Source organism: Vigna angularis, chromosome 9 (assembly GCF_016808095.1).
Source record: "Vigna angularis cultivar LongXiaoDou No.4 chromosome 9, ASM1680809v1, whole genome shotgun sequence".
NCBI lineage: Eukaryota > Viridiplantae > Streptophyta > Magnoliopsida > Fabales > Fabaceae > Vigna > Vigna angularis.
The window spans coordinates 9,041,338-9,052,080 of record NC_068978.1 but is presented as its reverse complement, the minus strand read 5'-3'; the positions used below and the strand labels follow the sequence as shown (position 1 = coordinate 9,052,080).

Here is a 10,743-nt window from a genome sequence, read left to right as displayed (position 1 = left end):
TCCTGCCTGTGAGAGGTTCTTACATGCCTTTCTGATACAGGTAGTCCTCTATTTGCATCTTCCAAAAGCCGAAGTCTGCACCATTGAACTTTTCAATCTTCATCTTGCCTTCGTTCATTGCCATTGCTCCTACTACTTTTGAAGAAAAGCCCCCACTAGTTCTCTAAACTGAGATCCCAAGAACAAGAGAAAAAATCTTTTCTGACGTGGAAGATCAGACACAGCTGCAGCCACAGAGCATACTAAGAAAATTTACTCTGACCAAATCTTTTCTGATGTGGAAGATCAAACGCTGTTGCAACCACAGAGCATACTAAGAAATGAGCTTTGATACCAATTGTTGGGAACAAGGGCAATAAAGGAGAGAAGAGAGAAATAAACAACACTAAGAAGTATTTGTTTTGGTGCATTTATAAACCTTACATAAGTTTTCTTATATAGCAAAGTGAAGAACACCATCTCACAATACTAAGCAATGTGGGACTAAAAACACATTACAAAAACTTAATCAAACTACACAAAAAACTAACATGGGGTGGGGGCCTTGTACAACTAGGTGGTAAATACATTTATGTGCTCTACTTTCATGAACAAGAACATCGATTAATGTCAAAAATCACTGACTTTTTATGAGATCGAAATGAAATAGTCCATACCTCACAAAGCCATTGTTGTCTATGTCTACTGCAAGAAACTCAGAAACAGTCATATCCTGACCAAGAATCCACTTCGCCATCATCTTGTGCCGCTTATCCGCTCTTGCCTCAGCCAAATAGAGGAACGCTCAAGCCACGACAAGAGTAGACACAAGCAACCAAATTGCAGCAAAGATCCTGCCATGCATGGTCTTGAAAGCATGGTCTCCATACCCAACCGTAGTAACCGACATAACTAAAAGATAAAAAGAGTCCAACCAACCAAGCTTCTCCACAAAATGCATAACCGCCACACCTACCCCAATACAAATCACCACAACTCCCAACGCCAGCGCCACCTTCAATCGAATCCTCATCCTCCCTTTCTCCACATCAATTATATAAGACTTTCCATCCTTCTCACCCCTCCTCCCCTTCACTACCGTCAACATATGATTCTCCTGCAAATCAAGCACATAGCTAACCATCTCACTCAGCAATATGTCTATAAATCCAAACCCCACCAACACAAACAATATAGAGAAAAGTTTAGTGGTTGTGCTATTTGGAGTGATGTCACCATATCCTATTGTGCACATTGTGACTATACAAAAATACAATGCATCAACTACAAGACGAGTCTTGAAAGCTGAAAAATTATGACGATTGATATATTATATTGAAAGGAAGAAGGATGGTGTTGAAGAGAAGAGTAGATTAAGATAAGTACGAAAAAAGGATATTGATAAGTGAGATAGAAGATGAGGTTAAATCCCAATTTAGGGGTTAAATACAAACTTAGTGGGTACAACCACAAGGGGACTTCGAACAACATGTCTTCCTGTTTCTTCGACCCATTCTAATGAACCAAAAGCTATTTCATAGGGTTTAACAAATTTTCACCCTAGGTTTTAAAATGTGAAAGTGAAAGAATAAAATGTGGTTATGCATGAGAAGGAAAGAAATAGGGAGTCGAAAGAAAAAAAAAACAAGATTAGATTTTTAAATTTAAAATGTGTTTAAAAAGTAGAAAAAACTGTTGTGTTCAGAGGAATTCAGAGGAAAGAGAAAGAAAAAGCTAACGTCGTTTGTGCGATTTAATTTGACGCAAAATTTATTGAATGAGGATTAATTTCAACCACTTTTAAAAATGGGGACTGAATTAACATTATTCAATGAAAGTGAGGACCAAAGAGGGTATTAAGCCTTTAAAAAATCATAACAATTATTCAAAAAGAATAACACAGATAAATCACTTAATAAACAAAACCTAAAAAATAAAATACAACGAAATTATTACAATGTAAATAGTGACATAAAACATTAACATATTATAATTTAAATACAAAAAATTTTAAACATATTTATTATAAAAATATATATAACAAAATAAAAAACATCATAAAACTAAAACACTTAAATAAAAGCATAAAACTAAAACACCATACAACATAGAAAATAGAAACATCTTATAAATTAAATCATAAAATTTGTAAAAAAAATAATAAAAATAAATATGATTAACAGATGCAATGTAAATAAAAAAATTGAAAAACAGTAAACAAAGAATAAAAAAAAAAGCTATGCAACCGAAATAGTATAATATATATAAAAAAACAAATGAAATAGTATAATATATATAAAAAATTATAACACAATTAAAACAATATACTATATATAAAATATCGTAACAACAACATAATATTTTAAAACAGAATATTTAAAAACAACATATAACATAATTTAAAAACAGTATATAACAGAGCTTATAAACAGCATATAAAATATTTGAAAAAGCCATGATCCTATATAACTTAACTTCGAAGTTTGGTTGCCGCATTTCCAACTGTGGCAATACAAAAACCAACGTTGGAATGCTGATTCATCCTAAACCAAGCTTCCAACTCTGCTTAAGGTTTCAATGTGTGTTAATCTCTTGTAATAATCTCGTGAAGTACTTTCTAGCCATCATTCAACATCTTTTTTCTCCGAAACCACCACAGCACGGTCACGATCACCAACAATGTATCACTACCACACAATATAACCTCTCACAAATAAAACTCAATAAAACAACTCTCACAAATAAAACTCAATAAAACAAGAAGGAAGAAATGGAATAATGGCGAAATGAGATATGGTGCATGTACAAGCTTAGAGTATGAGATTAATAGTGGAGAAATGAAATGAGTGCATGCAGGGAGCTAGAGTTATAGTAGAATAGTACACGATTAAGAGTTGTTTGTGATTGAAAAATCATTAAACCATCATTGCACATGAAGAGTAAAATTGTAAATTGGAAGGTGCAGGGTGAAACATGTGAGGTGTAGGGAGAACCACTCAAATTCCATTTATGCTAATCTTATCTACTTTTGTTCTGATTCAATTTATTTAAAATCCATTTGATTGAAGATCCAATTCATATAATTAAATATGCATTTTAATTTGATTTATATTTTATGTTTTTTATTGGATAATCATTTTTTTAATATTTATTTTTAAATATAGAAAATATAGATTTTAATTTAAATTTTTTATCTAAACTTTTAGTTAAGTCAAACTAAAAATAGAGATAGATTAACTCAAGTCAAAAGTCAAGACAAATTAATCTAGATTCAAAGTCGAGATAAATCAATCTATACCTAAGGTTGAGATGGATCAAGTTAAATCAAAAGTTGTGTAATCAAACTTTGATTTTGTTAAATTCTCATATTTAAAAAAGTATGGATGCAATTCTCTTCATCCAAATATGTTAACTTTGTTTAACATGACAAACAATGAATCATGTAACACGTTTTAAGAAACTAACAAGAGAAAAACTTATAAATTATATTCAACATGATATTTTATTTATCACATAAGAAACATTTAACATCTTTGAACAAAAATAATTACACTGATGTATTTTTCAAATATAAAAGTCTCATAGAATCAAAATTATAAATAAAAATAAAAACCGAAATCAAGTTATAGTTAGAGAGAAAGACATAATTAATTATAAGATATTTAACCACCAAGAAAAAATGTTTTAAATTAATACTCAATAGAATAAATATGCAATTGAAAATAAACAATTTATGAATGACATATTTAGCTATATATCTTTTATTTTTATTCGGCTTAAATGCTTACTTCGTCCCCATGTTAAGAGGTGAATTTCTATTTAGTACTCAGTTTTAAAAATGTATCTATTAAGTCCCAAAGTTGTAAAAAGTGTATAAATAAAGTTCCCTCCGTTAAATTGGCTTAAACGGAGTTAATTCCGTGATGACGTGGCTTCGTTTTTTTTCTCTCTTCTCTGTTATTTCTGCCATCTTTTTCTCTCTCTCTTCTCTTCCTGCCATCTTTTTCGCTCTCTTTTTCTCATGGCAAAATAAAGAATAATAAATGACATTTAGGTGAAATGTGACATATACTTTTTATAATAAATCTCCGTTTCATCGCATCATCGTCGGCATCTACCTCTCACGCGTTGCCGACCGAAAACCCCAAGCCGCATTCGAAGCCGTCCTCCTGGCCGTCTACGCGCACGAAACAACCTCACGCGTCAGGAAGCCCGTTTCCATAATGATCCCCGACCTCACCCAACCTAGTCTGTACCACGAGGGCAGCGTTAAAACCTCCGGCAAAGGAACCAGCACGCCCAACTCCGCTGCCAGCGAGCCCGAAACCGCCGTGGTCTCCCCCGCGCTGGAGCCCCACGGCACCGTGCGGTCGACGCGGCGGGCCCGCATTGTGGGCGTGGCACTGGAATTGTTCTACGCGAAGATCGGGCAGATGCCAGTGTCTTCAAAGATCGATTTTTGCGAGTTTTGCAAGGTGTGGGCAGGGCAAGACGGCGAGATGTATAAGAAGTTCGAAGAGGGTGGAGAGAAGAGTGAAGAAGAAGAAGAAGGAAGAAAAGAAGAAGAAGAAGCGGTTGGTTCTGATGTGGCGGTTGAAAAGAGAGTGAAGGTTGAGGGCAGGGTTCCTCTGTGATGGGAACTGTTGCAACCTGTTATGAGGATTTTGGGTCACTGTTTGTTGGGTCCCAATAACAACAAAGAGGTTGAGCTTTTCGAGAAGGCTAATGAAGCATGCAGGTCCTTGTTTTCATGGAGCATGCATGATGTTAACCCTAAAGCTATTCTTCCCATGAGGAGTCTCATGAGGTTCTCCAAAACTGTTATGCCCAACAACGACAACGACAACCTTGATCCCCCGAAAAAGATGGCAGGAAGAGAGAGAGAAATATGGCAGGAATAACAGAGGAGAGAGAAAAAAAACGAAGCCATGTCATTACGGAGTTAATTCCGTTTAAGCCTATTTAACGGAGGGGACTTCATTTATACACTTTTTACAACTTTGGGACTCAATAGATACATTTTTAAAATTGGCTACTAAACAGAAATTCACCTCTTATCAAGTAAATATTTAAACCTTTTTATTCTGTATGTCTATTTTTTAAATAATATATGAGAGGGCAGTTCTTTGTGCTGAAACCAACCAAAAATGTGGGCCATAACACACCTATCGTTCAACACAAAGTTCAAAAAATGTGGGCCATAACAGACCTATCGTTCAACACAAAGTTCAAAAGCATTTAAATCATTTGGTCATTAGCACAGTTGTTCAAAATCATTTATCAGCAGCTCGTTTTCGACCACTATTTTTTCATCAGCTACTTCCCTCATTCAAGTGTAATGGCAGAAACAACAAAAGGGTAAAAAAAAAATCTTCTTTTTCTTCAACATACTCTGAATTTAGCCACAATTTTCATATGAATATAACTTCAGTGAATCGTATCCATGTTAGCTTAACTTGAGAAACTGTTTTGTAGGTATGCGGTTGTGACGGGAGCAAATAAGGGAATTGGATTTGCAATATGCAAGCAATTGGCTTCAAATGGGTTCACTGTGGTACTCACAGCCAGAGATGAGAAGAGGGGTGTTGAAGCTGTTGAGAAACTCAAAGAACTTGGTCTCCCTGGCCATGTGGTTTTTCATCAACTTGATGTTACTGATCCCAAAAGTATAACATCGCTGGCAGATTTCATCAAAAACCAGTGTGGGAAACTGGACATCTTGGTAAGAAAAAACTTCTGATTTTTGTTGGTTGTAATCTTGTCTCATCAACCTTTTTTATAAATCTGTTGATAGAGTAACATAAACATAAACATATTGGAAACATGGGAATTGTGTAGGTAAACAATGCTGGAATTCCTGGAGCACATGTGGACGGTGAGGCTTTGTCTGCTGCTGGCATTATGGTATGATTGTATTTCCCCAGTTTTAACAGTTTTCTCAGCAAAATTTTTAGTGTTGGAAATGGAATTAGTGTATTTGTTAGTGCAAAGAGCATTATAGCGGCATTATGTTCTAGTGTTCACAACTGTAGCCGATAATCATGTTAATTTTTGTGAATTATTTTCCCCATATATGTGTAAAGAAAGAGATTGATGAAGTGTTCATAACTTGAATCAAGCATTAAAAACTTAACATCATGGCTTGCATTTATAGATGTTTCCCTTAATCAATTCATCAAAGAAATCAGGTTTATTGTTGAGTTGTTTGGTGCAGGAAAATGCTGATCGTGTTGATTGGAGTAAAATAGTGACTGAAACCTATGAATTAACTGAAGCAGGTCTTAAAACAAACTACTATGGAGTCAAGGAATTAACCAAAACACTTATTCCTTTTCTTCAGTTTTCAAGCTCTCCAAGAATTGTGAATGTTTCCTCATCCGTGGGAAAACTTGAGGTATGTGAGTGAGATGCACTGATACCAGCAATTAACTTTCAATTGGATACTGAACTTCTGAACATATCAATCCTGTTTCTTCTTTGTAATCATAAATAATTAATTCAATCATTAGGCCAAAATAGACTTTTTTTTTAATCAGTTAAAAAAGACTTTTTATTCTGGTTTTTATAGAAGTAGGAGAATAAAAGTTTTTGACTTTTTATACCATTCTAGAACTAGTATAAAAAGTATAAAAACTCGCTATAGAAAAATATATTTTTCAGTGAATTAATTTATTTACTGTTGATTAGTGCAGTTGAAAATGGTGCTTGTTCATTTTTTGCAGAATATGAAGGATGGAAGGCCTAAAGAAGTACTTAGTGATGCTGAAAACCTTACAGAAGAAAAGATTGATGAGATTTTGGATGAATTTTTGAAGGCCTTTAAAGAGGGTTCACTAGAAAGCAAAGGTTGGCCTCAGGCAATGTCTGCATATATTGTCTCAAAAGCTGCTCTTAATGCCTACACAAGGATTCTGGCTAAGAAGTATCCCTCATTCTGCATCAATGCTGTTTGTCCAGGCTTTGTGAAAACAGATATAAACTACAATACAGGTTTTTTCACACCTGATGAAGGTGCTGAAACTGCAGTGAGATTGGCACTGCTACCAGATGGTAGCCCTTCTGGCCTTTTTTTCATTAGAAGTGAAGAGAAACCATTTTGATCATGAATTGTTCCTCCAAAACCAGAATAAATTATGGGAAATACATGAAGTCATGTTTGTTATTACACTTTCAATAAATTATGGGTAATTTAATATATTATAAATTTAACTTAGTTCTTTCAGTAAAAATTGTTGGAAGTTTCACGTCGACTAGATATAAAATCAATAGTTTAATTTATAATATACAAGTGAATGCGAATCTTATCTTACAAACTAATGTAAGATTGAGTTAAGTTTAAAACTAGCTTCTTAACAAAAATAAATAATTATGTTCATCCAATAATACTATTTGTAACATCCCATAAACTCACACTCGACATTTAATAGATTTTATAAATATTGTAACATTTCTACATTCGGTCACACGGTAATATATATACTTCACACTTGATAATTCATAGTTGATATATTGTAGCATTACACCACCACTCATAATGAATATAAAGAACTTCATACAAGATACCTATGTGTGTATATATATATATATATATATATATATATATATATAATATATATATATATATATATATAATATATATATATATATATATATATATATTATATATATATATATATATATATATATGTTTTAAACTCAGATTTCAACTAAAAACTCATAAATACAACTCGAACTCTTCTAATTTATTCTTCTATCTCTTCCTTCATTGGCACTGAATCGAACGATATTCCTTCATCTGCTCCCGTATAACGAATTATACGATCATCGCACAAACACAAACATAAACAAGTAGGGGTGAGCTAACATTACACAAATCATTTGTAAAACATGCATAATTACATTGATACACTTAACAAACATCATATAATAATTATGCCATACACCCACATACTATCATACAACAATCACACCATAGACACTCATCACATCATACCACAATCCCTAATAGACACTTATCCCACAATATTCAATAGACACTCATCCCACAACACCCAATAGACACTCATCCGGATGATATGTTGATGAGCAGTCACGGGAGGTTATGCACTTGTGATGACTTCTACTTATTCTTACAAATACACTTCCAAAATATTTTATACCATCCACAAGGTTAGTCCTCAACACTATGTCCAAAACCGGCACATAGACCAGGACCTCCTGTCCCTCTCACCACATAATTCATCCTTCTCTACTTGAGATTGGATGATTATTAGAGTATCAGGCTAACCTCCAACAACAGGACCCTCAACATCAACATATATATTAATACCATATCATTACAGAATCTCTCCATGAGACTCATATCATGCTCATATTCCTCAACTCATATTATACCATTACAAAATCTCCCCATAATACTCATATCATGTTCAGATGCATAATTTCATATCAACATCATAAAATACATTCATCACAGAAATCATACAAGATAAATATATTACAAACAAATTAACAATAATAAAATATTACTATAAATGGTCACCGGAGAAGAATCAAATGTTTGACAATCATTAAAATAATCTTAATATATAAAAATTCTTTGGGGAAACAAGAAGCTGAATCTGGTAGAGTCGATTAGACAACTTCTCATCCTTCCAGGAAGATGCAATAAAAATTAAATAGAACAGTAAAAGTTCTGGGGAAACAAGAAGTTGAATCTGGCAAAGCCAGTTAGACAACTTTCCGTCCTTCCAAAAAGATGCAATGAAAATAGATAAAACAATAAAAGTTCTGGGAAACAAGAAGTTGAATCTGGCAGAGCCGGTTAGACAACTTCTCATCCTTCCAAAAATACAATATAAATAAATAAGAAAAACAATAAAAGGTATGGGGAATACAAGAAGTTGAATCTAGCAGAGCCGGTTAGACAACTTCTCATCCTTCTAAAAATGCAAAAGAAACAACTAAATGTTCTGAGTAATAATAACGTACAATTAGTATAGCAGAAACAATATCACGTTTTACAACTATCAAACTTGGATCTCGGCACAGAAGCATGTTCTTATTCAAAATTCAAGATCATACAGAAACAAAATACTCCATATTCAAGATTTAAGATCAGACAAAAGCAAAATATTGCATATTCAAGACTCAAGATAATACAAAACGAAATACTCAAGGTTAGCTCCTCTTACCTCTATTCCAGACTTAATCTCCTGCTTAGAAGTTGTTCCCCAAAAACTTCTAGAATTTCCCCTTTGCAACTAGAATTTCCTCCAACTCTCTTCTCTCAAAATTTTTCTCAATTTTGGGTGCAAGTTTCATCTTCGTCATACTTGCTATTTATAGGCTAAGATTTAGCACTATTTAGGTGTTTTTTTTAATAATATTTTATTATAAATAATATTTAAATCCCATTACAGAAAGTTGTTTCCCCTTAACTCCACTTCTAAAAGTAGTTTTGTCTTTTTATTTATTTATTTATTATTTTTTTTAATATTTTATTAAAAATACTATTTTATAAAACATAATATTTTGACTATACCATCAAAAGTGTCTTGCTCACCATTCCACTTCTGAAAAGTTCTTTGTCATTTTGCAATCATATTATTATTTTTTATTTTATATATAAATATATATAAATATATATATATATATATATATATATATATATATTTTTAATTTATTATTATTATTATTTTTAATGGACTTTACACTATTTATCCATGTTTAAACTTGTTTTAGTTTCTATCAAGCAAATGAGTAATGTTAAAATTAATGTATAAAATATATTTCAGATTGAATATTTTTGTAAGTCAAGTTAATAACTATATTTTAAAATACAAAATAAAATATATATATTTTGAATTTTACATTCTATAATGCAGTATTTACATCGGTTCTATACTTTTAACTCAATGCATGTGTAACTGTCAGTAAAGTGGGAGGGATCCACTTGACTGGTTAATGTTACGGACTGTGTAATGTGTTTCTTCAGTCTCATTGGAAGAATTGAACAAAAGGAATTCAATTTCCTTATGAATTTACATAAATGTGGTAACATTACATGCTTTTCATGTTTTTAATTCTTAATTAACTCATTAAAATTCTATGTTTGAAGGAAAAAAAACTGGAGTAGAATTTATAATTTTTTAATTTTAGGTTATCCAATTACTCTAATATAAATTTAGAATTTTAACTTCTTTTTAAATTTCTAACCAAAATCATATATTTTGTCATAAAACATTTTAAATTATTTTAAAATATAATTATTTTCTTAAAAATAACCTTTCCAAATGCATTATAAGTATTTTTAATTGATTTTTTTATTAAAATAATTTCCTCTACCATGTGTTTGAATATTGTTTTATACATTCAATGAACCAATTTGTTTAGAAAACACTTAATTGTATGAACCATTTAATTATTTTTTTAATAATTTATTATTATTAATACGTTAATTAATTTTTTTAAGCAAGAGATTGAATCCTATAACATATTCCTTCTTTTCTGCTTAACATAAAATACATTTTTTTGGTGCTTGGAATTTCATTTTCAATTCTAGTTCTCACATATTTGTTCAAATGTTTTTTCATTTGTACTTTCCATGTGATGGTATAAAACACTCAAATTTATGGGTAGGTTTGCTAGTATTCAAAATAAGATAAATGAATTTATATTTTCAATTTGTCAATCAATTTTCTGAATCAACTTAGGTATGATTGGTGTAATTCATCAAATTGACAGACAGAAATAGTGAGATGA

General features: G+C 31.9%; 1 protein-coding gene and 2 pseudogenes across 1 annotated transcript; 2 read left to right on the top strand and 1 right to left on the bottom strand.

The window, feature by feature from the left end:
• Positions 1 to 616: 616 nt before the first annotated feature.
• Positions 617 to 1,336, bottom strand: LOC108346458 (two-pore potassium channel 3-like; annotated as a pseudogene).
• A 2,701-nt stretch (positions 1,337 to 4,037) lies between these two features.
• On the top strand, positions 4,038 to 5,116 carry LOC108346456 (uncharacterized; annotated as a pseudogene).
• A 113-nt stretch (positions 5,117 to 5,229) lies between these two features.
• Positions 5,230 to 7,144, top strand: LOC108347021 ((+)-neomenthol dehydrogenase). Its single transcript, XM_017586113.2, has 5 exons — positions 5,230 to 5,337; positions 5,455 to 5,701; positions 5,818 to 5,883; positions 6,194 to 6,373; positions 6,702 to 7,144. The coding sequence occupies exons 1-5, from the start codon at positions 5,318 to 5,320 to the stop codon at positions 7,077 to 7,079; spliced, it is 891 nt and encodes a 296-aa protein (XP_017441602.1). The 5' UTR covers positions 5,230 to 5,317; the 3' UTR covers positions 7,080 to 7,144.
• Positions 7,145 to 10,743: the final 3,599 nt, after the last annotated feature.

Coding starts and splice junctions, on each gene's coding strand:
- LOC108347021 (XM_017586113.2), top strand. CDS start 5,318: ATGGCAGAAACAACAAAAGG. Junction 5,702..5,817: donor GTGGGAAACTGGACATCTTG/GTAAGAAAAAAC, acceptor GGAATTGTGTAG/GTAAACAATGCTGGAATTCC. Junction 5,884..6,193: donor TGTCTGCTGCTGGCATTATG/GTATGATTGTAT, acceptor TGTTTGGTGCAG/GAAAATGCTGATCGTGTTGA.